Genomic DNA, 26,676 nt, shown 5'->3' with positions numbered 1-26,676 from the left:
CTGTAATCCCAGCACTTTGGGAGGCCGAGGCGGGTGGATCACGAGGTCTAGAGATCGAGACCATCCTGGTCAACACAGCGAAACCCTGTCTCTACTAAAAAAATACAAAAAATTAGCTGGGCATGGTGGTGCGTGCCTGTAATCCCAGCTACTCAGGAGGCTGAGACAGGAGAATTGCCTGAACCCAGGAGGCGGAGGTTGCGGTGAGCCGAGATCGCGCCATTGCACTCCAGCCTGGGTAACGAGCAAAACTGCGGCTCAAAAAAAAAAATAAATAAATAAAATAACACATTTCCGAATCCTTTTTCTTGATTCAATTTCAGTATTTGTTATTCTCTTAGTTTTAAAACTTGTGAGTGTTGGTGGAAGCAGTTTCAGAAAGCTCGTGGGGCCCCCAGGTGTCATGGTCAACTCTGGGTCCCATCTCCACTGTCCTTGCAGGGAAAGCTGGGTCAGATTCATGCTGTTGCAGGCCTGGGACCTAAAAATTTGTTTCCTTCAAAAGGCGCTCTTAGAATGTATGACTAGTTTAGGAGTTCAGAGGAAAGTGAAACGCCTCACATTGAAAGGTTGACTGTAGACCATTCAAGTTCCCTGGGAGGCCCGGGTGGAGTGTGCCTGAAGACTGGCTGGAGTGGAAGTGGGTCGGGTCTGTGGGTCCTTCCTGAGCAGGGCTCCCCCTTGGCTCCCCTTCGGTTCCCTTCAGAGCTGCCCGCAGCTGAGCTGGGCCGTCCTGGCCGGGTGCCTCTTCCTGGGCCACAGGAGGATGTCTGTATCTGAGGGGCTTAGATCGGGCTGACCCACACCCTGTCCTGAGGTGCCACGTGCTTCTGTGGACTGCAGGGTGGTGGGAGGCCACAGGCAGCGTCCTCAGGAATGTATGCTGGGAAGAAGTTCCGGCCCTCGGGAAAGGCTGGCAGAGGCTGGGCTCCTCTTGCTCCTGGGTGTGTGTGGGGTGTCGTCCCAGCACATGGGTCTCCTCTGGAAAAAGAAGTGCCATCTGCTCTGACAGTGGGGCGCAGTCCCAGGGCGCTGTCTCTACAGATGATGCACGCCACCGTCACCCTGCAGGCTGCACCACCAGCCGTCAGCCCAGCTCCAAGGACACCTGTAACTCACCTCCTGCAAAACGTTTCTTATAAGACTTACTTGGGACACTTATTAACTATGCTCTTCAGTAATTATGGAAGTATGGATTTTAACCTATATATTGCTGTTCATATTTGACACTGATTTTCTAACCATTAGAGATATTTAATTAAAATTTATAAATAAAAAAGGCAACATGAAGATGAAAGCAGAAGAATTCTAGGGAGAGACCTTGGGTGTCAGAAGTTATTTCTAAAATTAAAGTGTATGACACTGAATTCTCTTCCTAGTCATCAGCGCAGCTGGTGATGTTCATCTGCTGGGTGCATGTATCTAAAATGAGAAAAGCTCTTTTTTCACCCTTCCTTTTTCTTTTTTTTTTTTCTTTTTTTTTTTTTTTTTGAGACAGAGTTTTGCTCTGTTACCCAGGCTGTAGTGCAGTGGCACAATCTCGGCTCACTGCAACCTCTGCTTCCCAGGTTCACGTGATTCTCCTACCTCCTACTCCCAAGTAGCTGAAATTACAGGTGCTCACCTCCACACCCAGCTAATTTTTGTATTTTTAGTAGAGACGGGGTTTCACCATGTTGGCCGGACTGGTCTCAAACTCCTGACCTTGTGATCTGCCCTCGTCGGCCTCCCAAAGTGCTGGGATTACAGGCGGGAGGCACTGAGTCTGGCCTCTTGTTTTTTTTCTGTGAGTTGTAGAGCCTATTAAAAGAAAATAAAAAACAGTGACTCAGAATTCTAATGATACATATTTTGCCCCTTAAAAAGGCTAACTACAAGTGCAGTACGGCATAGTGGGACTTGGTCAATGTCTCTGGCTCACATGTGTGTATATATGTATATCTCCTTGTTCTGGTTTTGGTTTTTCTCTTTAGAAAGTGAAGCAAAATATGATAATAATAATAATGAAGAGGAAGAGGGAGAACAGTTCGATTTTGACAGTGGAGATGAAATCCCAGAAGCGGACAGACAGGCTCCCTCCACCCCTGAGACAGGAGGTGCTGGAGCCAGTGAAGCCCCTGCACCCGCTGCTGAGGCCCCAGGTGAGTCTCGAGGAGGGTCCCCAGGAGGGTCCCCAGGTGAGTCCCTGAGTGAGTCCCCTGGAGGGTCCCAGGAGGGTCCCAGCTGAATCCCCAGTTTGAGTCCCCAGAAAGGTCCCTGGGTGGGTCCTCAGGAGGGTCCCCAGCTGAGTCCTCAGGTCCCTAGGAGGGTCCCCAGGCAAGGCCCCAGGTGAGTCCCCAGGAGAGTTCCTGGGAGGGTCCCCAGGTGAGTCCCTGGGAGGGTCCCCAGGCGAGATCCCATGTGAGTCCTCAGGAGGGTCCCCAGGTGAGTCCCAGGCAAGTCCCCAGGTGAGTCCCTGGGAGGGTCCCCAGGTGAGTCCCCAGGAGGGTCTTTGGGAGGGTCTCCAGGAGGGTCCCCAAGTTAGTTCCCTGGTGAGTTCCCAGGTGGGTCCGCAGATCACCAGTGTCAGGGTCACCTGTGTCCAGCCATTGGGCTCATTCGGGCTCACTGATTTTTCTCCCCGTTCTTACTGCTCGGTTGGAACATTGGAGGGAAAGGGTGGTTTCTAGGAGCCAGAGAATTAGCATTTCTTCATGATGTGCCTGAAATGACTTAATTAACGTTGGCTGAGTTTGTTTTCTTTGTACTTTTTTCCATAATTTTCCACCTCTTCACTCTCCCCTTCTATTTTATAGAGAAAAGGTATTGCTCTTCCCAGTAAAAATGACCTCATCATTGTATCACTAGATTAAATGAAGTATTCGGAGCCTTTGGGATGAAGTAGCTAGAGAGGTTTATCTTTCTAAGTCTTGAGGTGGGTTGGGTGCTTTCATTCGCTGACCAAAGGGACTGCTCAGAGCAGGCTGTGGTGGCAGAGCTTGCACGGTGTTCCTTCATGTGTGGCACCTGCCTCCCGGCCTGCACGGCGTTCTTTGTGTGCAGCACCCACCTCGAGGTCTGCACGGTGTTTCTTTGTGTGCAGCACCCACCTCCCGGCCTGCACGGCGTTCTTTGTGTGCAGCACCCACCTCGAGGCCTGCAAGGCGTTTGTGTGCAGCACCGCCTTTTGGTGGGGGAGCGGCCCCTCCTCCAGCAGCTTCTCCCTGACCTAGCTCATGGGATGAGTCTCCTGCAGTGGCCAGGCTGCATCTGTCTCGCCTGTGCCCAGAGGTCATGCTGGGCTCCCCATGTGCGACCACTCCCTCCGAGACCCACCTGATGACGTGGGAATGTCCAGGGGTCCTGGCATGGAATGGAGGCTGGGAGTTCACTACCTGCTTCTGCCTGCGTTCCCAGAGGGCACGCCTGCCACGCCCTTGGTGATGTGTCTGCTGACAAGTCCTTTCTGAATCCCCAGGAAGTGAGGATGGAGCTGGAGGAGAAACCACCCCAGTGGCAGAGCCTGCTAAGCTGGTGCTCCCGCTGAAAGTCAACCCATATTCTGTCATCGACATCACGCCGTTTCAGGAGGACCAGCCACCTGCCCCCACGCCTGGCAATGAGGAAGAGAGTGTGGGTCTCCATGTGCCCTGCGGGTACTCGGTGCCTGTGCCCTGTGGCTATGCAGTGCCTTCCAACCTGCCCCTCCTGCTGCCCGCCTACTCCAGCCCGGTCATCATCCGCACCACGTCCCTGGATGAAGAAGGTACCATTGCCCTCTCCATGCCCCCGCCGTGGCCTGAGGTTCTGTAGAGTCTGGGCCTGACATTCCCTCCGGCCTCCCCAGATCAGCAGGGGTTTGTTTACAGAGTTGGAAAGTGAGCCCCCAGTTCATCTTCTTCAGTGACAGGAACATCACTGAGGAAAGGCCAGGGTGTAGCGTTTGGAAAATTTTCAAACAACATCTGGTCCCGAATGTGTGGCCCCCTCATGTCTGGGATGCCTTGAACTTCACCTTGATTTCTGATTCCCACAGTAGGTGCTCAGGAGAGCTCGTGTAGTTTTGGGCCTTGATCACTTAGTGTGCTAAATGACAGTTATCGTTATGTGTATCTCCTGTCACCCGCTGGTCCGGAAACTCCAGCTTGCTGCAGTCAGAGCTGGTGTCTCGCTGTCTTCTTGCCAGAGGATGGAGGGGCAGTGGGGCTGGGAGGGGTGGCGGGGGATGGAGGGGCGTGGGGGTGTGTTGGGTGGCGGGGATGTGGGAGGGGTGGTGGGGGATGGAGGGGTGTGGGGGTGTCTTGGGGGGCGGGGATGTGAGAGGGGTGGTGGGGGATGGAGGGGCGTGGGGGTATGTTGGGCAGCAGGGGTGTGGGAGGGGCTGTGAGGGTGGGTGGAGGGGTGGTGGGGGTATGTTGGGCAGGGGTGTGGGAGGGGCGGCGGGGGTGGAGGGGTGTGGGGGTGTGTTGGGGGCAGGGGTGTGGGAGGGGTGTGGGGGTGTGTTGGGGGGCAGGGGTGTGGGAGGGGCGTGGAGGTGTGTTGGGGGCAGGGGTGGGTGGAGGGGTGGTGGGGGGTGGTGAGAGAGGTGGTGGGGGCGGTGGGGGGTGGTGGGAGGGGATTTCGGGGGATGGAAGGGCGGTGGAGTGGGGAGAATTGCCCGAGGGGCTCCCTGTCTCCCACCAATGCTTTTCCTCACCCGGGAGATGCCCAGGGACTTCAGCGGGAGTCCTCGGTGGAAGGTCGGAGCCACCTGGAGAAGCACAGAGGGTGCAGAGTGGACCGCTGAGGACGGGTTCCCTGCGGCCAGGCCCTGCTCTGAGCCAGGACCGTGGGTGCCCTTGTGGGCTCCTCGCTCCCCTCCGATCTCTGTGTCCTCAGTGCTGACAGCTCCGTTTGGAGTCTGCTTTCTCCTCCGCTCGGTGCGGAGCCGCTGACGTGTGCTTTGGAAGGTCTCGCTTGTGGGAGCCTGTTCCCTGCCGTCCGTAACGTGGTCCTGGCATCTGTGGTCTGCAGAGCCCCGGGTTCCCTCTGGACGGAGAGGTGCAGCCCACGGGCCGGGACCTCCTGCGCAGGCCCAGGCACCCGGGCGAGGGCGAGCACGGGCTGCGCCTCCGTCTGCAGGAGCCAGCCGTATCGCGTCCGGAAGCGGCCGGTCGAGGCGGCTCGGCTGAGGTTTTCGTTTTTTGCCCGGGTCTGTTTCTATGCCGTCTTTCCCGGGAACGTGCTGCGGGTTTCCTGGGGTAGGTGAGACGTTCCTCTGATGGAAGCGCGCAGCCTCTGTGTCTGAGAACCTGCTTCACTCCTGTGAAGGTTTCAGTGAAAGCACTCTTCCCTTTCCAGTTCATAACAGTTGAGGGAAAAAGTCCTTAAAGGAAAATCCTGATTTGGGATTTTGGGAACCGCAGAGATTTCAGGCTAGATGCCCTCCTGTGCGTTTTCCTGTTGAAGTCGGCCGGAGTCCTGAGAACTCACCAGGTCTGCGTGGTCCACGCCGCTGTTCTCTCTCTGTGACCGCAGAGAGTGAGGACAGGACCCCCCGGAAAGGAGGGAGTGCAGAGTATGGGCTTCTTAGCTGAAGAAAAATACATTCATTTAAAAGTGATTTTCTTATTTAAAAACATTATTTGATTACTTTAAATAATTGCATATCATTTAAAGTAATTCTTTAAAATAGCATGGATTTAAGACAATTTTCTTATTTTTGTTCTGTCAGCTTGGAGCCAGTACTAATGCCTTGTTCTAATAAAGTCTATTTTAAGTCCTAGTGTAGAGGAGCAGATGGTTCTATGGTTGCGTTTTGATGGTTGAAAGAGAGACGTGAATGCAGACCACCTTCCTGAGGGGTGAAAAGGCGTGGGTTTGGTGTCAGGCCGGGTCCCAAGCCTGGCCCCCACTTCCTGCTTGGTGGCACCGCTGGCCTTTCAGTTCCTTGTTCCGCAGCCTCCCCGGCACTGGTGGCCACCTGGCTCTGCAGGGCTTCCCCGGACGCACAGCCCAGCCAGGCTCCCCAGGCCCATGGTGGGAGCTTGCACAGTACTGCCTGGAGCTCACAGCTGGTCAGGCTGGATGGCCAGATGCAGTTATTTTTCCTACTGACTGAAACCAGCTCTGAAAAACGTCCACAGGCAGGTCCGGCTCTTGTTTCCTCCTGGGCCTCCTGCGGCCAGAAGCCTCTGGGTGCGCTGCTGCTTGAGCAGCCCATGCAGCTCCCTGGTGAGCCTTTCCGCCTCCTTCCGACTGTGACGGACCCTCGGTTTGCAGGCATCTTAATTTCCTGGAGGGAGGAGGAAAGAAGAGTGTCCTGGGGTGGGGCTGTGAGAAGACTCACGTGTGTGCTCTGGGAGTCTGTGCTCTGCGGGCCACTTCTGTGCTCTGGAGCCCCCGTGGCAGGGACAGTTCTCACTGTGTAGCGAGATTGCTGCCGGGCAGCCCGTCCTGCCTTTGCCCCTCTGTGGAACAGTAGTAAAAGCTTTTCGGCTCTTTGGGTGTTTCTTGGAGGCAGTGTAGTAGCATGGGAAGAGCAGGTGCCTTGACACCTGGCCCTCAGGAAGATGGTCTGGAACACTGAACCAGCGAGGCCTGTGGGATTCACAGCGCTGCCTGCAGAGCCAACCCTGGGCACCTCGTGTCTATTGCTGTTTGGCGTCCAGCTGTGTGGCAGCACCCGGTGTGCCAGGGAGCCATTTTCACGGGTGAGATCTCCAAGCAGGTGATGCCGAGCTCCGCTCTCTCGGACGTTTGAACCACCTGCTGCCCTTTGAATATGGTTGGGAGCTGCTGCTCACCCCAAAGATGAATTCCCTTTCAAGCATGTTGCATGGAAGCTGCCAGTGTGGTGATGGACAGCTGCCTCTGGGTGCCGCCGGCTCTCCTTCCCCACATCATTCTTGGTGCCACGCGGCTGGGCAGCGGCAGAATTCATCAGGGGATCACGCAGCCCACACAGTGCAGTCATCCCAGACGCTGGCTGGCTCCTGGCCAGAAGCCCTCTGAGGTGGGAGGGCCTCCTGCTTCTGCACTGGCGTCTCAGGCTATTCTTGGAGCCTCTGAGTTCGTACCTCACCTGCGCGGAACGTGTGGGAAGCTGGCGCTGCGGCCTTGCTCACGGCTCTCCGGGTGCCCTGGAGAGCCCCTCAGGAAGGTGGTCTGCAGCACTGAACCAGCGAGGCCCGTGGGATTCACGGCGCTGCCTGCAGAGCCCACCCCGGGTGCCTCGTGACCGTTGCTAGTTGTTGTCCAGCTGTGTGGCGGCACCCTTCGTGACAGGGGGCCGGTTTTCATGGATGAGATCTCCAAGCAGGCAGGAAGAAATAGCCAGTCAGGCCAGACCGTGCGTGTTTGTGTGTGGAGAGGTGTGCGAGGAAAGGCTGGTGTCACGTGTCACAAGCTTAACTACTCCTCCCTTGAACGTCCTTTGAGGGTGGCGGGTGGACGCCCGCTCAGGCAGGTCCCAGCTGTGGCTCCTTTGGACGTGCGGGATGGGAGAGGACATCCCATTTCTTTCTAAGTCCAGCCTGATGCATTCAGGAGCCGGTGCGATTCATTTCCGGTGTTTCAGAAGCCCTCGGTAGATCACATTTTATTAGATTCCTATCTCGAATACATTTTATCTAAGAGCTAAAAATTTTAAAAAGTATTAATCATCCTTATGCTAAGCTAAGCCTCGATTGATAAGAAAGCAAAGTGTGAAATCATTTTTAAGGGTAAAACCATCAACTTCCTAAGCCTCCTTGTCAGGCATAAAGCAGCATCCCTTTCTTGCTTTCCCAGCAGAAACACCGGAAGTCACAGAAGATCGCCAGCTCAACTCTCTGAGTTCCGAGGAGCCTCCAAACAGGTATCTGCATCCGTCTTCCCGTGTGTGCCGGATTCCTGCCTTTCTCCTGAGGAGCTGGACACAGGGATCCTGGCCTACGTCCCTGCCCGCCATCCTCAGCTCTGCTTCGGTGGGGGCTGTCCCAGCCCCATCTCCTGCCTCAGGTCCCTCGCAGGCGATGTCACCTGGACACACAGGGTCAGGAAGAGTGGAGTGGGGTCTGAGAACTGGGTCTTGCTTCAGGCCTCCAGCTGTGTCAGCCAGGCCTGGCCTTGTCCTCCGCTCTGCTGTTTCGTTCCCTCATTTTCCTTCTTTCTGTCACAAAGGCGGCCTTTACAGGGGAAGGTGTCCCCTTCGAAATCCCCTGCAGGCGGGTGGGGTCTCTGGGGAGCAGCTCCCACTCGACCAGTGCTCTCTCCCCAGACACGAGGCACTGGGGTGGGCTCTGCAGGCAGCGCTGTGAATCCCACAGAGCTGTGCCACCAGGTAGGTCCAGCCAGGGTTCTCCGTTAGAAATTGCTGATTTTATATGAAATTAAATATTAGTGGTGGTGAGTTATCACTGGCAGTCTAAAATGTACCGTGAAAAATATGTCCATTGGAAAAAGGAATTATTTTGAAGAAAATGAATATAAAATGTAGTGTGATGAAAACCTTAAATTATTTTCAAAAGGGTGAACTTTTTCAAATGTGAAAATTTTTCAAACATTTATGAATAGTCTAAAATACTGTGTCTATTCGCTTCAGATTTTCTTTTACCTTTCTAGGTGGCTTTTTGTTTTGGTATAATTTTAAACTTTAAAAGTGCAAGAATACTCCTTGTTGATGTAGTAAGTTCTCAGAGCAGGGGAGCACATCTTAATTCCACACGTGCACAGCACAGCACACGGATGTCCCCCAGCACCCACGGGGTCGTCACCAGGACACAGGCTTTCACGGGGACCACATCTTAATTCCACACGTGCACAGTATAGCACGTGGGGCATCCCCCAGCACCCACAGAGCTGTCACCAGGACACAGGCTCTCTTCTGTCATCCTGAAAGTCCTGTAGGTACCTGTTAGAGCATTTGCTTGACAAGTCGCCCTCGTGGGGTACTCTTCACGGATGGTCACATGATTCCATGTGAGCGACCCTTCCCTTAGGGGTGTGTTCCAGGGCCTTGTGTGCGCATCTCTGGGTGCTCGCCCCGCTTCCAGTCTCTGCCTTCCCAGCAGTGTCTGCGCTGCCGCTGGGCTCATCCTTGCTCAGCTCTCCGCGGGACACAGTGTGGAGAGACCTGGTTCCTGCTCTCTTTCCTTTGTCAGCAGTGGTGCTCTCATGGGGCCACGCTCAGTGTGTGCAGGGAGTGTGACCTCATCCTTCCAAGCGGAGTGTTCCCACAGCTTCCCGTTGCCAAGGGTGACATCGCAGTCCCTGTGTGTGGGACTCTGGTGTGGCCCATGTTACCACCCGCTGTGGACAGAGCACCATCGTTTATGCTGGTGACCTTGCGTCTCTTCCTCCCACTGACCTGCTCCTGGACGCGGAGAGGGCCTGTTGCCTACTGGCGTCTCCACAGCCAGCGTCGTGAGCAGGGCCTGAGAGGCCCTCAGAGGGGTGGCTGAGAAACTGGGAGACAGTTCAGGACTTCTGGGGCGGGGGCCAGTCGCTGCTATATTCCCCTTATCCCGTGTTTTGTGCTGTGGGGAGGGCGAGTGTCTGGAGCACTTATTTACAGTTATGAGTGAACACTTGAACTTGGGTTGTCCTATGATTATGATAATAGCTGGGAAAATGTGTGATTCTCTGTGTAGTAACATACACGTATATTCACACACACACACACACTAGGGCGGTTGGCAGCCTAGTGACTGGGCTGTGCCTGGATATTCTGACTTTATGGTTTGTTTTCTTTAAGTGAAGATCACGTCACTCGAGAGGACAGTGCACTGGCCCGCTGGGCGGCAGACCCGGCCAACACAGCCTGGATGGAGAGTAAGTCCCGTGGCTACCCACAGCCAGAATCCTCACCGCGCTCCACAGACATCACTTCGGCGGGGCTGGACCCTGAGTCTCATGTCTCGTCGGGTCTCAAACCCTAAAAAGATGTTCGTTTACTGAAATTAGTGACATGGGTTGCCCGTGCAGAAGTTCCCCGGGCTTCCTGAGCCGTCCCTTCTCCTGAGACCATCCCAGCTCCCCACATGCACACGTGCACTGTTCCTGGTGGTTTCTTTCTAGCACAGGCTTTGCTGTTATGGTAACAGTTAGATATGTGGGGAACAGAAACTCTGACCTGCAGCCACGGTCGGCCACTACCCAGACGCTCACCCTCCGCTTCCCCGTGACTCCCAGGGACGTGCGGTGTCTGGCTCCCATTCTGAAGAGGGGGTGGGTGGGCCCCCCTTTTTTTCCAATACATAATTTATGTTACATAACTTGGTGTTTTCTTTTATTGAATCATAAGTATTCAAACGGGAATTCCTGAATAAATCTTTTGTTAATTTACCTTTGGCAGAAACAACAGATTCCAAAACATTTAATAGAATCTCATTTATTTGTAACTTTAAAAAAATTCTGTAGCATATTTTTCCAAAACAAATGTGCCTTAAACGAATGGGCTTTAAAAGCTAACTGGTAATGATTTTATGAATATCATAGCTTATGTAAGAGGACTATTACTTAAAGGACATACTAGACATGTGTATTTATAAAAACAATTTTTGTTCATGTGAATGATTCATGTTCAGATTTCAAAAATAGGAAACATCCTGAAGAGCATCATTTTATTTATAATATCACTCCTGGAAATTATAGCAATCTGCAATGTAAACAGTAGGGCAAAGAATTTCAAACGGTGTTTTTATGTGCATTTTAGCCTGTGGGATTATGTACCGTCTTTGTGTGAGGAATAAAACCAATGCACTTCCAACACATAGATGAAGCTTCTGTACGGTTAAGACCAAACCTAAAGGCATTCTTTATCCTAGGCATCCCCAAACTACTGCAGCCCCCTGAGGCCATTTATCCAGCCCCCCACCGCACTTCAGGAAGGGGCACCTCTTTCATTGGTGGTCAGTGAGAGGAGCACAGTATGTGGCGGCCCTCCAACGGTCTGAGGGACAGTGAACTGGCCCCCTGTGTAAAAAGTTTGGGGACGTCTGCTTTATCCCTTTAAGTTGGTGGAGCCAGCCCACCTCCAAGGGGCCGGATCTGTTGTCCCACCTGCAGTTTCAAAGTCTGAAAGATTTTTAGCTAGGTGTACTTGTGTTTTAATTTTTAAAGGAGAAGTAAAGATTCCTTTCCTGTTTATGACTCCCATTATCCACTGGCTCACTAATTTCTATGTAACCGATTTATAGGATCAACTTATGAGGTAGAGCCTCTTTGTTACCTCCTCATTATTAAACTGTCTCCTGGAAGTTTTCTGGTTTTAATTATGACTTTGTCAAAACAAAGATCTAAGTGTAATAGATGATTCTGCCGGGTGGCTATTAAAGCAGGATCGTTACAGGATTATTGTCTTGGCTGTTTGCTGGCAATTTTATTTCCAAAGTAAAATTTGTCTGATTTTTTTTTTCTCATTACTCATCTTCATTACCCAGGTGACAGTGAGTTAGAATCACTGTATTTGGAAACATGATCTCTAAACTAGCAGACCCTCAACATTCTAAGAGGGGTAGAAATCTTTACTGTGGTTGCAGCTAGTAAATGCTATTACAGTAAGGAGCATCTGTAAATACTGGAGCTTGACAGCAGCAGCAGAGAAGGAATTCTCCTGAATTTGCATTTCCCTGGTAGTGTGGGAACAGGAGCAGTGGCTGAGTGTCAGGGGAGAGTTTGGGTTTATTGATCTCATTTTCTTTCTGATGCGGCGTAGGAAGGAGTTGCCTGTATGTTTTCGACATAGTCATACGTTGTAGTTTGGACGTTCTCTTGCAGGGAGGGCACCGCTAGTCAACGAGTGTAACTTCCATTTAAAGGTTGTTTTATGAGGTGGATTTTCATGTGAAGTGTGTAACTCTTACAGATACCTGAGGAAACCTCAGGCTCGTTGTTGATGCCCTGTGTGGTCATCTCAAACGGCCGGTTTTGCACACAGAACTTCCCTCCTTTTTTATGAAACGGTTCCACTTTCACAGAACCCCAGCGCTGCACGTGCTGCAGATTGAGAAACACTGTCCTGTAGGTTTAGTGTTTTGATACTTGCATGTGGCTACTTTTTACCTTCCGTGGCACAAAATTATGGTGTCATTGGTTGATTTGGATGGTTTTCCACTTTTTCCAGCATGGACGGGCTCTTTTTTTATTTCTGGAATTTCTCTGTGCCACCTTTGTGTTTTTTGTGCATCAGAACACATTAACTTCATAAGCTTAAAATATTTGTAAGTGAGCCAATTGGAAATGTGTAATTGAACACAAAATCATACAACAAGATTGGCCTGGAAACCGTAAAACTCCTTACTAGTGACATTTTACAGCTGGTCCATTTAAAGTGACGTTCTTCACTCCTAGCAAATTATTCTGCCCTAAAAATAATGCTTGTGCTTTAGTAAGGTGCTTTTAACTAACTTACAGCCCTTGTTGTCTACTGGTTAGGAAAAAGAACAAAAAAGTAAAAAATAAATTTAAAAAAACTACTCTTATAAACCAACTTTTTGAATAATCATGACATCATCGGCGACTGTGGCCCTATAAAGTTTAAATGGCACTAGGTTTACAATGGTCACTGTTTAAAGTGTTTCTCCTCGTTCATTCCAGATCCAGAAGAAGCAATTTATGATGACGTTCCAAGGGAAAACTCAGACTCTGAACCAGGTTTGATTTTGTCTGGAATTGATTTGAGGAGAGTCAGCTCAGCAGCCTTTCCCTCCGGATGCAAAAGTGACTGTTTAGTGGATGGCCCCGTCGTTTTCTGTATTCGTGTTTTGTATGTTGCTTCTAGAATGGCTTATTGATGTGTGGTGGAATATTGGTGTTTGTGCACCTATGTATATATGTTTATAACACTCGAAATAGGGCAGTTATCTTACTTATCCCAAGCAAGCAGAGGAGTCAAATATACGGAAAATGTCAGCAAAGAGGTAGGAAACGTGGAGGCTGAGAAGCAGCACTGTATTCGAACAAATGCCATCAATAAGAAAATACAGAGAATTGGGAAGAGGTAATATTCAAAGAAAGAACTGAGAATTCTCTACAATGAAAGAAAAACATAAATTCTCGGATTTTAGAAACAGATTCAAAGCAAGATGAATTATATATTGATCCATACTTAGGCCCATACATGGGGGACTGCAGAGCACCAGGCCCACAGTGCATCTCCTCAGAGCAACTAGAGAGAAAACATGGTTCCCTGCAAAGGAACCGTGATTCGACTCACCCACAGGCTAGGGGGTGGGTTCTCAAAGTGAAGAAGAAAATGGCCCTTTTAGCCTGGACGGCCACATACAGCAAAGTGTAGTCCTTTAAAAAGGGAGACAGGCAGCATAAGGCAGAGCCGGGGAGACTCACTGCCCGTATAGTCTAAGGACATAGTTAATGGTGTGCTGCAGGGAAGGACACCTGAACCAAGAAGGACATAGTGGGAGGCAGGGAGGAGTGGGAGCCGGGAAGTGACGGACCTGTGGAAAGTCGCGACCGCACCGTTCGGGATAGCACTGATCACACTGAGTTTCAGATGGAGCCAAACCCCCACCAGAGCCGACTGGAGGGGAGGGCAATTTTTCAGGGAGAGGATATAGTGACTGATTTTTTTTTTTTGCTATGATTGGTCAAGTTGGCATTTTATGGGTAACTGCTAAGAGGATAGGATTAGATTATTTAACTTTGAATCCAGTAGAGCAAATCCCAATCTGGTAAAGTCAAGAAAATATAAAATAAGAAAGCTTTGCAAATCATGTGAAAAAAGACTGCAAAATAAGCACAGACATTTGGTACGCATGGTAAATTGGATCCAATGGCCAGTGAAAGAAACCCTCGGATTGGATAAAATAGCAAAGCTAGACGTACATCCTTATGAGGCATACATAAAAGAGAAAATGTGTGAGTAAGTGGATGGAAAAAGAAATAAAATGCAAATTCTAACCCAAGTATTTGTCAGTATAAATATGACAATATATTAAATGTGAAGCCATAAAATAAGGAATAATTCACAAGGAAGATATCTAACAGTTCTAAACTCATATGGACCTAACAGCATAGCCTTAAAATATATAAGCAAAATATAACAAAATATGACAAGGCTTAATTAGAAATGTGTAAATACACGATTGGGGTGAGAGATGTTAAGAAAACTCGCTCTGCTATTGACGGATCCTAGACATAAAATCAGTAAACCAGCTGGGTGTGGTGGCTCATGCCTGTAATTCCAACACTTTGGGAGGCTGAGGCGGGTGGATCACTTGAGGTCAGGAGTTCAAGACCAGCCTGGCCAACATGCTAAAATCCCATCTGTACTAAAAATACAAAAATTACCTAGGTGTGGTGGCAGGTGCCTTTAATCCCAGTTGCTTGGGAGGCTGAGGCAGGAGAGTCACTTGAACCCGGGAGGCAGAGGTTGCAGTGAGCCAAGATTGCACCATTGTACTCCAACCTGGGCAACAAAAGCAAAAGTCTGTCTCAAAAAAAAAAAAAAAAAAAATCAGTAAACCATAAAACACTGGAACAAGAACATAGTGTGATTGACTTGAAGGTCATGTACACATCCTTTAAGCAAGTAGTTCCGGAATGTGTGTTTATATAAAGGAAGATTTTCTTCATGGGAGGTTCTGTATGGCTGATGGATGCCCATAGCCAGATGGTCCTCAGGGTACCGATGGGGCAGCGCATTTGTGAGAAACATTTGAAGCGCTTTTCCCCAGCCTCCTTGGCACTGCGTGGGTGGTGGAGGCTCTGCACGGTGCCTTCTTTGGAGCACGCCTGGGGCTCCGCGTGACAGCGCCTTCCATGGAGCACTCCTGGGGCTCTGTAGGGTCCTGAGCATGGTTCAGATTTGCCTCCACCCCTAGCTCTAGATGATTTGGTAAAATCACAAATGGGCATACAACAGCCCCCATCGAATTCTAAAGTTTTCATTTCATTTTGGAATTTATGTACTCAGATGAAATGATTTATGATGATGTTGAGAATGGGGATGAAGGTGGAAACAGCTCTTTGGAATACGGCTGGAGTTCGAGTGAATTTGAAAGTTACGAAGAGCAGAGTGACTCGGAATGCAAGAATGGGATTCCCAGGTCCTTCCTGCGCAGCAACCACAAAAAGCAAGTATGTGCCCCTTGTGCGTGTGAGGGACAGGGCTGTCGCATTAACATGCCCGGGGGCTGTGAATACGATTGTGATCCGCCTAGTGCTTAATAGTGATTTGTTAAGATGCTGATATGTAATTTGGGGAAAGCATAAGACATTGCCAAAGGAGAAGACGTCTAGTTTCATATAGTGAGTACCGTCGTAGAAGGATTTGGAAATTAAACTTCTGTAAATCACTCAAAAGGTTTTAAGTGAGCTCACTACCTTGAATACTCTAAGAAAGCAGTTACTCTCTGGCTTGCTTGTGTTTTCATGCATTATGTGCTTTGCACGTAGCAGCGTTTGCACGTCGGTAACTGCAGAACACTGAATAGATGGCGGGATTCCCTGAGACGGGGCACAGCTGCACTTTGCTTTAAGTGAGGTTTTGAACCTCAGCATGTTTAGCATGCTAAAGGAAGTTGTAAAAATAGAAGATGTTAAGGGACAAAAGCTCCTAAGCCACCCTGTGACAATCCTTTCTTTTTTCTTTTCTTTTTTTCTTTTTTTTTTTTTTTTTTTTTTTTTTGAGATGGAGTCTTGTTCTGTCTCCCAGGCTGGAGTGCAGTGGTGTGATCTCAGTCCACTGCAGTCTCTGCCTCCTGGGTTCAAGTGATACTCCTGCTTCACCTCCCAAGTAGCTGGGATTACAGGTACCCGCCACAGCACCCAGCTAATTTTTGTACTTTTAGGAGAGACGGGGTTTCACCATCTTGGCCAGGCTGGTCTCGAACTCCTGACCTCAGGTGATCTGCCCACCTCAGTCTCTCAAAGTGCTGGGATTACAGGCGTGAGCCACTGTGCCCAGCCTGATAATCTTTTCTTAAAGGGAATTTTTATTCCTTTTTTTTTGGTGGAAAAGTCTTGAGGTTAGGGTGCAAGCTGGAACGTCAGAGCTGTAAGGTGTGAATTCTGGAATTCGGTGTTGTGAAGCATGGAACCTGGGAACGGTTCAGCTGAGGCACATCCCAGGTGTTGGTGGTGCCAGCCATGCCACATGCTTTTTGTTGTTAGAGTTTTTCCTGACTCTTTGCAAAAGGATAGATTTGTGCTCATTGACAGTGATGTCTGTGTACTTTCTGTGTGAGGCTGAGATGGAAGCCACATGCAGTCCTCGTCTGAGGCTGGCCAGTCCCGTGTTACTGATACAAATGGTGACCGGATGCCACCATAGTGACAGTTGGCGATAACTGGTTCTATCTTGCCCGTCTCCTAGTAACCCCCAGTAAGCAGAGATTCCATTCCTGGACATAGCTGCCACATCCTTTCGGTTTACAAGTGATTATGGGTTGCCTAGAATTCTCATATCCTGCTTTGTAAAACTCAAGGAGAATCCACCAGTTCATGGCGGTCAGCTCACCTCCCCAGTATCGTTCACAAGTTCTTTCAGGAACTTGGATATTTTGTGTCACCATCATTATTACAACTGCAATTTAAACAACCAGTGAAACTGCAATTGTAGTTTTTGTTTGTTTATTTTTTTTGAGATGGCATCTTGCTCTGTCACCCAGGCTGGGGTGCAGTGGTATGATCTTGGCTCACTGCAACCTCCACCTCCCGGGTTCAAGCAATTCTCCTGCTTCAGACTCCCAAGTACCTGGGACTACCGGTGTGTGCCACCGTGCCCAACTAATTTTTGTATTTTTAGTAGAGATGGGGTTTCACCATGTTGGCCAGGCTTGTGTCGAACTTATGACCTTGTGATCCACCCACCTCAGCCTCCCAAAGTGCTGGGATTACAGGTGTTAATCACCGCACCCAGCCAGCAATTGTAGTTTTTAACAGCTGATAACTAAGATGATATTTAACTTGCTGTAGCTGAGTCAGATACTTGATTTAAACTGAGATTTAAGAAGAGTGCTGGGCTCTGATGTCACAGGTGGAGGCTCGGTGTGTGCCTTGGAGTGTGGGTTAAATACTCTTGGGTTTTGCCTTTGGGCTGTGGACAGAGGGCCCAGCCACTGAGGAGCTCAGAGGGATTAGTAGTCATTCCTTAGTAGTAACTCAGGAGACCCTGCCCTTGCCTTGGAGCAGACCTGTGTCCCAGAGGAGCGCTTCACTTCCCAGGCAGTGCCAATGGCTCAGTAGCCCTCCCTGCTAGGGGAAGGAGCCAGGGAAAGCCAGCACACAGTGGGTTTGTGGTGCAGGATGACGATCCAGGAGCGCTGGGCTCTGCATTTCCAGCCTTTCCTGTGCCTCCATGTTGCCGGGACAGTGGCCTGGACTGGGGGTGGGAGTAGCAAGTGAGGTGCAGACAGGGCGCCTGGGGTTACGCCTGTACCGGCTGGTACCAAGTTTTCTAGTTTAAACGGTCACAATTTTAAAATGACCAAAATAAAACTATATGTTCAGAAATCATCTCAAAAAGTCTTGAATTTTATTAGAAACTTCCTAAAGTATCTGTGGCATGAGGAGTGCCCCCAGAGCAGCAGTGGCACCTCAGCCGTGTGCATCTGAAGTGTCTGTGACCACAGGGAGAAGGATCCGGGGGGGCCCAGTCCATCAGTTCGAGAGCAAGTGACCTCAGGTTGGAGACTTGAAAATCCATGCTGCTATCCTCAAAGTGTGTCATCCTCAGTACAGCTTAAATACAAGTATCTTTTGTTTGGATAAAAGAAGAATTTTATGTGTATTTTATACATTTGATAATTTCGATTCCACCACAATGTAAGCGAATGATTTCACAGATATTTTGTGTGCGTGCATTTGCCCCTTTCTGGCACGGAGAAGACGCCAGTTTGGTGTCTGGATCGTGTCTGTCTTTTGATGCCATTGATGCCATGTTTAACTCATTTCTGTATTCATCTCCTTTTTTTAAATTTTTTTTTTTTGGAGACAGGGTCCTACTCTGTCACCCAGGCTAGAGTGCAGTGGTGCCATCACGGCTCACTGCAGTCTCCGCCTCTCAGGCTCAGCGATCCTCCTACCTTGGCCCCCTGAGTAGCTAGGACCACAGGCATGCACTACCCTGCCTGGCTAATTTTTGTATTTTTAGTAGAGACAGGGTTTCACCATGTTGCCCAGACTCATGTTGAACTCCTGGGCTCGAGTGATCCTCCCGCCTCGGCCTCCCAAAGTGCTGGGATTACAGGTGTGAGCCGCAGCGCCTGGCCAACTATTTGCGGGTTTCTCTCTTAAGGACCCACTGGGCTAGTAATCAGGGCTCTTGCGTGTGGCCCGAGGAACCCCCAACCGGGAGAGGCCTGATGTGCCACGGCAGATGCTGGCAGAATCCTTTCAATGTAAAATTGTCCCAAAAAACCAAAAAGAGCCTTTTTGTGAAAAGACTGTGTCTCTTTATGCTGTAGCTTTCTCATGACCTAACCCGTTTAAAGGAGCACTATGAGAAAAAGATGAGAGATTTGATGGCAAGCACGGTGGGCGCGGTGGAGATTCAGCAGCTCAGGCAGAAGCATGAACTGAAGGTAGAGTCTCGCCCCCAGCCACTGGCCCCACTCGCCGGGCGGCAGTAAAGAAAAACCACGTGGCTCGGTCAGTCCTTGCTGTCTGAACAGCGGTTCTCAAAGGATGGTCCAGGGGCTTCTGGAATCCCCCGACGCTTTGGGGCTCCCCTGGACTCTGAGACGCTCTGTGCCTTTTCACTCTCTTCCTTTTACAGGGAGCCCAGGGACATCCTGGAAGCTGCGCAGCGTGTGGCCTCACACCCGGCAGAACGCCGTCAGGCTGTCTACATGAGAGCGGTTTCCAGAAATGCACAACAATGCCCCTTTCTGTTTGTTTTGGAAAATACAGCAATTTTTCATGGATGTTATTAAAAATAACATATAATAGGTTGATTCTTTTTTAAGTGAACATTTATAAAAATATCCAAAATTTTTCAGAGTTTTAACTTCAAATGCAATAAATATTGACACATAAAGCCCAGGTAAACGAAAGCCATTTGGGCTCTCAATAATTTTTAAGAGCATCCGGGGCCCCTGAGACCGGAATGTTTGAGAACTGCCGATGTGAATGTGGTGACGGTCTGTTCTGCACGATGTGTTTTAAAAGGGCACTGTCAAGTACTTTCTCCTGCAGTTTAATCTTTTATCCTGCCGGTATTTGTGTTGTTCCTGTGTGTTGAATGGCACTCACTGGGAAGGGATGCGGGCTCCACGCTCCTTCCGGAGCCGCCGGTTCATCCATCGTGCTGTGCTCTGGCTGCCCCCGGGAGCCACGCTGCCCCTCACATCTGGCGTCCAGCTGGCTCCCTGGCAGGGCGTCTGATGAGATCTGCCTGAGGTGTCAGGGTTCTGGGGTAGCGGGCACTGTGGCGGGGTTTCCGAGGAGCAGAGGACACCGTCAAAGCCATGGGAGGGGTGGGTGGGTTACATTTGCAGATTCTCACCGACACAGGGAGTGCCGGGGCTGAAGCAGCCGAGGACACTGTGGGAGGCGGAGAAGGAAGGCCAGGAATGCAGCTGGGCCGGGCCCAGCATCCTCACTTCCCCTTGTGGGAGCAGCCCGTGTCAGCCCTGACAGCCAGGAGACCTGGCCGGGGGTGTGGCCCGGAACCCCGGGGTCTTACCTGCTCTGCGTGGACATGGGGCTCCAGGAGCATGGCCACGTTCCCGTCTGTCAGCTTGCAGTTCTCTGATCCTCTGTTCGGCGACCCTGATGGGGCTGGCTGGAAACCAAGGGTTCCCAGCCCAGATCTGCGGTTGAGAAAGAGCAGGATGTGGACAGGCCGTGTAGTAAGAGGGGCGCAGGTGGGCGCCAGGGCTCTCTGCAGCATTGGGCAGGAGGCAGCGGGCCTGGGCCACAGGGGCTGAGAAATGGCAGCAGGACATGGTCCTTCGTGGAGTTGGGAGACGCAGGAGCGGGAGAGCCTGGGGGGCCGTGATGTTAGCGCCATTCCCGGGGGACAGCGTTGCAATCGATGGAGATGGGCTGGGGCCGTCGACACGGGTGTGAGGCCAGGCGTGCTGCACGGTGTTCATGGGAAGGCAGCCTTCAGGCGTTTGGAAGTCAAGGGCAGGCAGACGTGACCAGGGCTAGAGCGACACTGTCTGCACGCTGGCGCCCAGCAGCCCTGCTCCTCCCTCGTGTGACCCAGAGTGCAGGGAGTCCCATTCTTACCTGCATTGCTGGTCCCTCGAGAGGTCCCTGGGATGGGGACGTTGGTTGTCTCATAAGAGGTCTTCTTTAAAAGACAAATCACTCAGCATCCAGTGGCCATTACCTCAGTTGTTGGGTTTTTAAGGGATAAGAGATCAGATGGCAGGAGACGGCTCAGACACCCCTGAATCCAGGCAGCTGAGAATGTCCAGCACAGCTCTGGCTGAGGAAGTGGAGGCCGGGATCGGAGGCCAGGGGGATGTGGCCTCCAAGTCTGATGTTCGCAGCGTGCCGCATCCGACCCTCCCTCAGGTGTGTCCATGCGTGTCTGCGGCACTTGCCGGGGCCTTGCCTTCAGCCCGTGGCTGGGCCTGGGTCCGTGTGACCATGCGTGTGAAGTGGCCCTGTCAGCAGCTGGCCTGGCCCCAACGTGGGGTACGGTGGGAAGCCCCGAGGAGAAGGTGGAAAGGCTGAACTGGAGCTGTGAGTCTGCAGTTGGTTGTTTTGCCATTTAATTTCAGGCGAGCCGTTTGACATTTGTGCACATTAGCGACTCACCTGTCACCTACACGTAGCTCTTTGTGTGAGTGGGTCACATATAATACTGTAAATGGAGCAGGGAACATTTTTAAGCACATACAGGAAGGGCTGTGCTTTTAAAGTCGGTTTGTTCCTTTTTTCCAACAAACAAACAAAAAAAACTAGCCCAGAACCGCACATGACACACACGCTCACAGGAACCAGACTACTTGACAGTATTCTTTTAAAAGAGGCAGATGAATGCAGCAGGTGGGTTCTGCCGCCACCCCGTTCTCACATCTCCCTCTCCATCGCAGATGCAGAAGCTCGTGAAGGCCGCGAAGGACGGTACCAAGGACGGGCTGGAGAGGACCCGGGCGGCCGTGAAGAGGGGCCGCTCGTTCATCAGGACCAAGTCTCTCATCGCGCAGGGTCCGTGCCTGCGGGTCTTCCTGTGGGGAGGGCATGGGGTCGGGGATGGCTGCGCAGGCTCCCACAGCCTCGGGGAGCACCGGCCTGCTCAGTGTTCGGGTCTGGCTCAGCCCTGGCCTCCCTGTCCTGTGGGGGTGGCGTTTTAGGCCAAGGGTGCCCAGCAGAGAGGTGTCATCGAGAGTCACTGGCTGTGCGTAGGCAGGGCTGCGCGGGCAGCCGCCGGCGAGCGGAAACTCGTGGCCAAGCTTCCCCTGCTGTTTGCCGCCCCCTCTCGGCAGCAGGTGGTCTGTACCCCCTCAGGCCTCACCTCATGCTCCTCCCGAGTCCCCTCAGGGGTCCAGGGGCCTCTGTCACTGTGTATTCTTAGCAGTGGACTCTGTCTTTACAGCACATCCGGCCCTCCCGGGCATAGTCCTGCAGGGACTGGGATCGTGAGTGTTCTGAATGGGGATTTCAGGAACGTTGTCCTTGGCGAGGAGAGATTTGGAATGCTAGCTGAATTTTCAGGGTTTTCTAAGAATCTCATGAAGGGGCAAGTGGTCTGTGCAGTTATGTGTGAAAAAGGCAGTTGGTGTGGAGGTGTCGTGCATGGTGGCAGCAGGCAGGAGGATGGGGTCATTCACTGTCTGAGGAAACTTCTGGAGCCCTCGTGCACTGATGTCCTAAGGCAGAGTTCTGGGAGGGCGGTTGAGAGTTCACTGTCCCACAGTGGTCGCCGCGACTCTGACCTGGTGTTTCCTGGTCGTGTGTCCAGCTTTCTGACGTGCCTGTGTGAGAAAGGTCCGGGCGTGGGTAGCGTTTGCTGATGTCTGTACTTGAAGGGACTTTACATCCACAGGTTCCCTCCGGGAAGGCCTTGGGTACTGTGTGTGTGTAATTGGCACAACACGGTGTAGCTCAGGAAGCCTCTTTTCTTTCAGTCCCGAAGCCCTCAGCATCTCAGACAAGGTGGGGGAGAGCTATCAGCATCCCCGAGGGGTTGTTCCGGTTATGGAGACAGACAGGTGCATTCTAATAAAATGTGTTATGATATTGTGCCCTGATGGCAGTGCCATGAGGTGCCCGGGACAGTGAAGGACAGCCTTTGAGGAGGCGGCCATATTTACACAGCATCTGGAAAGCGCAGCCAGGCTCTGTCCCGCTAGGAGGTTGGTATTTGGGGCTGCATTCATTGCCTCGAGGAGTGTGTCTGCCCGCCAGCAGCAACTTCCTGACTGGGACCCAGATTTCGGGAGCTGATCAGCACGGCCCACTCGGGGCCCCGTGCCCGACCTCCGAGCCGGGATTTGCAGGCTGGTGAAGTCCCCCAGGATCAGACGTGTGGGACAGTCTGAGAAGCCCTGATCCAGGCTCTGAAAGGTCACGCTTTGTCTCTGGTTCAGGGAAGGCACGTTTTGGGGGATCAGTTGGAGACAAGCAGCAGTTTAATAGGCAAATCCCGAAACCCTCCAGCCTTAGTTTCCTGTGCCGTAAAATGAAAGGCTTGGACAGAATTTGTGTTCTTCGTCCTCGTTGTACATAGTAACTAGAAATCTTTTAAAATGTGCTGGTGCCAGGCCCTCCTTCCCTGGCCTATCAGTTGATTTCTAAGAAGTCTGGGCATCAGTAGGTTCTGAAGCCCCTTAGAGATTTTTCTGTGCAGCCAGGGTTTCGGGTCTTTGAACTAGAAAAATTCAGGTTTCTATCCCCTAAAAGTTCTCGTGCTTTCTGATTTCTAGCTATTTTGTGGATTCTTTAACGTAGTTAGCTGTATTTTAACAAATGAACATAGGCTGGGTGTGGTGGCTCATACCTGTAATCCCAGCACTTTGGGAGGCCGAGGCAGGTGGATCACCTGAGGTCAGGAGTTGTAGACCAGCCTGGCCAACATGGTGAAACCCTATTCTACCAAAAATACAAACAAACAAAAATTAGCTGGGCATGGTGGTGGGCATCTGTAATCCCAGCTACTTGGGAGGCTGAGGCAGGAGAATCGTTTGGACCCAGGAGGTGGAGGTTGCAGTGGGCCGAGATCGTGTCATTCCACTCCAGCCTGGACGACAAGAATAAGACTCCATCTAAAAAAGAAAAAACAATGAATGTAAGTGTTTTCTTGTTTTTTAGAGATAGGTTGTCACTCTGTCACCCAGGCTGGAGTGCAGTGGCACAACCACAGCTCCCTGTAGCCTTGACCTCCTGGGCTCAAGTGATCTTTCTGCCTTAGCCTCCTGACTAGCTAGGTGAACAGGTATTCCCCACCACACCTGGCTAATTTTTAAATTTTTTGTAAAGATGGAGTTTTGCTGTGTTGCCCAGGCTGGCCTTGAGCTCCTGGACTCAAGAAATTCTTCCATCTCGGCCTCTCAAAGTGCTGGAATTAGGGGAGTAAGCCACCAAGCCCGATTGTGAATTTAGTTTTTGTTTAAACTGCTTGAGTTTTGAAAAGCCGTGCTTCTTAAGGCGTCCAGTGAGAGAGGTGCAAGAAATGTAGTGAGTGGCACCTCAGTTTTCACAGACTTCTGAGTATTTGTTCTTAGCCGTTCTTAGCTGTTTCCTTGTTTCTGATTGTGATATGTTACAGATTAAAGAACTAGAATGCTTAATTTACGAAAGAATCTAAAATATTAAAATTCCAAAATATTGCCATTTTCCTATCTAGCTATTCAAATGGCACCTCTCCCTTTTGAAGTTAAACTTCAAATACCCCTTGAGGCAGTGAATACAGCCCCAAATCGCAGCCTCTTCACTGGATAGAGCCTGCCTGTGCTTTCCATAGGCAGACAAATACTGTAGTATCCTGTGGAAAGAATATTTTATTGGAGTTGTTAAAAATTCAACTTAATAATAGCTGAGTATCAAGTAAGCATGGAAAATTAAAAGCTCTACATAAAATATTTGACCGCTTATTTTACTGTACTATAGTGTTCTGAATATATTATTTCAATGTAAAACTTGTGCATTTTGACTTCTTTTAAGATCACAGATCTTCTCTTGAGGAGGAGCAGAATGTGTTCATTGATGTTGATTGCAAGCACCCGGAAGCCATCTTGACCCCTATGCCTGAGGGTTTGTCTCAGCAGCAGGTGAGATGAGCAGAGCTGGCAGAGCTGTGCTAGTTTTTAAAATATCTGTATGTGTGATGCTGGTTGGTAAATATCTGCTGTCTTAAACTCTGCGTCTACTCGGGTGCTCCACTGTAGGCTCCTGGCCCAGCACTTATTTCCTTCATGCTGGGCTCAGCAGGGGTCTGGGGGGACTGTGGTCAGCAGCTGTGGCCTGGGCTCAGGCTCTTCTGGTCCTGAAGTATTTTGGACAGCACCCCTGAGTGTAACTGTGAGAAGCGGGCAACTTGGATTCTTCCTGGGAGTCAGTCACACCAGTTTGGACTTTTACAGAGACAGCGTGTGGGTGTGTAAGGTCAGTATGTGTATGTAGCTACCTGAGACTGAAAATGACAGATTTTCAATAACGAATGAAATCTGAATTTAATACATTTCTTAAAAATGTGATACTTGGTAGCAAAAGGGAAAAAAGTCAGTAGGTTTTCTTTGATTGTCTTTGGGTAAAAGGAAGAGAAAACGCAAGGAACCCGAGTGATAACCCCAAGTCTGCAGACCTCGAGGAACCAGAGTGATAGCACTGAGTTTTCAGGCCTTTAGCAGCAGGGCTGATGCTTTGGGATAACGGGAGTTGTTTCCCACGTGGGCAGAGGGTTGCAAGTCATGCACACCAGGGCGGATAGGCAGACACATGCGTAATCATGGATCTGGGTAGATCCTTGATACACGTAGGCAGATGGAGCAAGACAGAGCATTGTCCGATGAAAGAAAAACAACATAGAACTGCTTAGTGACAAAGCCAGAGTTTAAAAAGAGATGAAAAGAGTTACCTGCTGTTCGTAATTGGCCAGGCTGAAATAGGAGGCTTACACCTGATTTGCATTGAGCAGAGATTACTGAAGTATTGTTTCGTCGGCAGCATCACACGTGTGACGGGATGAAGCGTGAACAGAGCTTGGGAGACAGCTGAGCGCCTGTGACCCACGGGTGCATCCTCTGTGCAGGCCCTGTGCTGAGCCCCTGCTGTTTCTGTTCCTGTAATCCTCCCAGATGCTCTCACTGTCCTTATTTATTCTGTAAGGAAGCCTGTGCTCGGAGGAGGCTGATCGTCCTAACCACGTCCTCTAGCTACGCGAGGAAGGGCTCGTGTCTGCCTTCAGTCTCCCGATCACAGCCTGCCCCTACCCCGTCTGTGCGCACTGGGGCCGTGGGATCCTGGCTGCCACATGCCACAGGGGGATGGTTGACAGCCTTTACCAGGAAAAAAGGATCCAGTGCTTTCTCCTGTGCCTGCTGTATGGCTCATCAACCTCACTGCAGACTCAGGAGTTACAAAGGGCTTCATGGCTGAACACTTCTTGCCATTCCAATGAGTCGCTCAATAGGATGACGCCCTGGGCAGTGCTCTAATATTTGGGGCCCTAACCACATGTGGGGTCCCCGTGCTGGGGAGGAAACGCCATGAGAGAGGGACTTGGATCCTCACTCTGAGAACTTAGTGTAGTGGGGAAGCCTGAAACCAAAAACCCTAAAATCAAGGAAAAGCCAAGAGGAAATGCTGCTGATGTTGGTGGCGAGGGCTGTGGGGCACGGCTTCCTAGTGGACGAGGGATGAGCTAAGAATCATAGCAGGCGTAGAAGTGACTCAGGACCAGAGGAGCCAGGAGCCCAGAGCACACGTGGCCCAAGCCAAAACAGCAGCCTGAGCTGCAAACCAGTGGGCAGGGGGAGGCTGAGCACCCGGGAGAGGACTCGGGGCCCTGAGTGGGGGAGACTCTGTGAGGAGACACGAGTGGGGCGCGCGTCTGTGAGGAGACGCTGAGTGGGGTGAGTGTCTCTGGAGACGCTGCATGGGTGAGTGTCTCTGGAGACGCCGCGTGGGTGAGGGTCTGTGTGGAGACGCCGCGTGGGTGAGTGTCTCTGTGGAGACGCCGCGTGGGTGAGGGTCTGCGAGCAGACAGCGAGTCGTGGGTGCGGGTCTGTGAGGAGGCGCTGAGCGGGGCACAGTCTCTGTGGAGATCCTGGGTGGGATGTGATGTTCTAGGAGAGGCTGAGCAGCGGTTAATCGGGTGTGGGCAGGTATCAGAGGAAGGACGGTGGGACCTTTTTGGTGGACGGCACGTTGGTCAGTGTCTGTATTGGGCACGGATTTTGTCGGAGTTGGTTGGTGAGGATTTGCAGGCTGTTTTTAGTTGTTTTATGGTATCTGTAAAGGGGTTAAGCTTCCCAAATTAGTCTCGGATCTGGATGCAAACCCGAAGTTTTTTGCTCTGAGTATCTGGATGTCTTTTATCCATAGTTAATTTCTGATGTTCTGTTTTCGTTTTTTTTAAAGAGTGGATTTTAATGTCTTCTTGCATCTTGCTCATCACATAATAATCGTTCACTGAAGTAATGTATAGGGAGGACTTGGGGATGTTAGCCGTCCTGTCATCTTCAGTGCGCTGGGATCGTGATGAGAAGCTTCTTAGTATTTAGAATTTCGCTGTTTTTCCAGCCAGCTTTCTTTATTGCAGTCACGATTCACATCGATTATGTATTTCCTCCTACCAAGTGTGTTGTCCATGGG

The 26,676-nt window shown here is 50.8% G+C and overlaps 1 protein-coding gene across 6 annotated transcripts in view; it reads left to right on the top strand.

Annotated features, from left to right (window-relative positions):
* The window catches only part of ARHGEF10 (Rho guanine nucleotide exchange factor 10), a 122,481-nt gene that overhangs the window by 28,506 nt on the left and 67,299 nt on the right, over positions 1 to 26,676 (top strand). For 2 of the 6 annotated variants that reach the window (XM_039461089.2, XM_074384210.1), the window contains exons 3-11: positions 1,974 to 2,141; positions 3,458 to 3,745; positions 7,750 to 7,816; positions 9,695 to 9,771; positions 12,538 to 12,594; positions 14,876 to 15,039; positions 18,369 to 18,485; positions 20,955 to 21,069; positions 24,025 to 24,131. In XM_039461089.2, the coding sequence (XP_039317023.2) occupies positions 1,974 to 2,141; positions 3,458 to 3,745; positions 7,750 to 7,816; positions 9,695 to 9,771; positions 12,538 to 12,594; positions 14,876 to 15,039; positions 18,369 to 18,485; positions 20,955 to 21,069; positions 24,025 to 24,131 (1,160 nt within the window). Of the gene's footprint in view, positions 1 to 1,973; positions 2,142 to 3,457; positions 3,746 to 7,749; positions 7,817 to 9,694; positions 9,772 to 12,537; positions 12,707 to 14,875; positions 15,040 to 18,368; positions 18,486 to 20,954; positions 21,070 to 24,024; positions 24,132 to 26,676 lie in introns of those variants that run through there. The other 4 variants (XM_039461090.2, XM_074384211.1, XM_039461091.2 and 1 more) reach the window with 4 other exon arrangements.

Source organism: Saimiri boliviensis, chromosome 13 (assembly GCF_048565385.1).
Source record: "Saimiri boliviensis isolate mSaiBol1 chromosome 13, mSaiBol1.pri, whole genome shotgun sequence".
NCBI classification, from domain to species: domain Eukaryota; kingdom Metazoa; phylum Chordata; class Mammalia; order Primates; family Cebidae; genus Saimiri; species Saimiri boliviensis.
The sequence above is the reverse complement of the archived record's forward strand: the minus strand, read 5'-3'. Positions and strand labels throughout refer to the sequence as shown.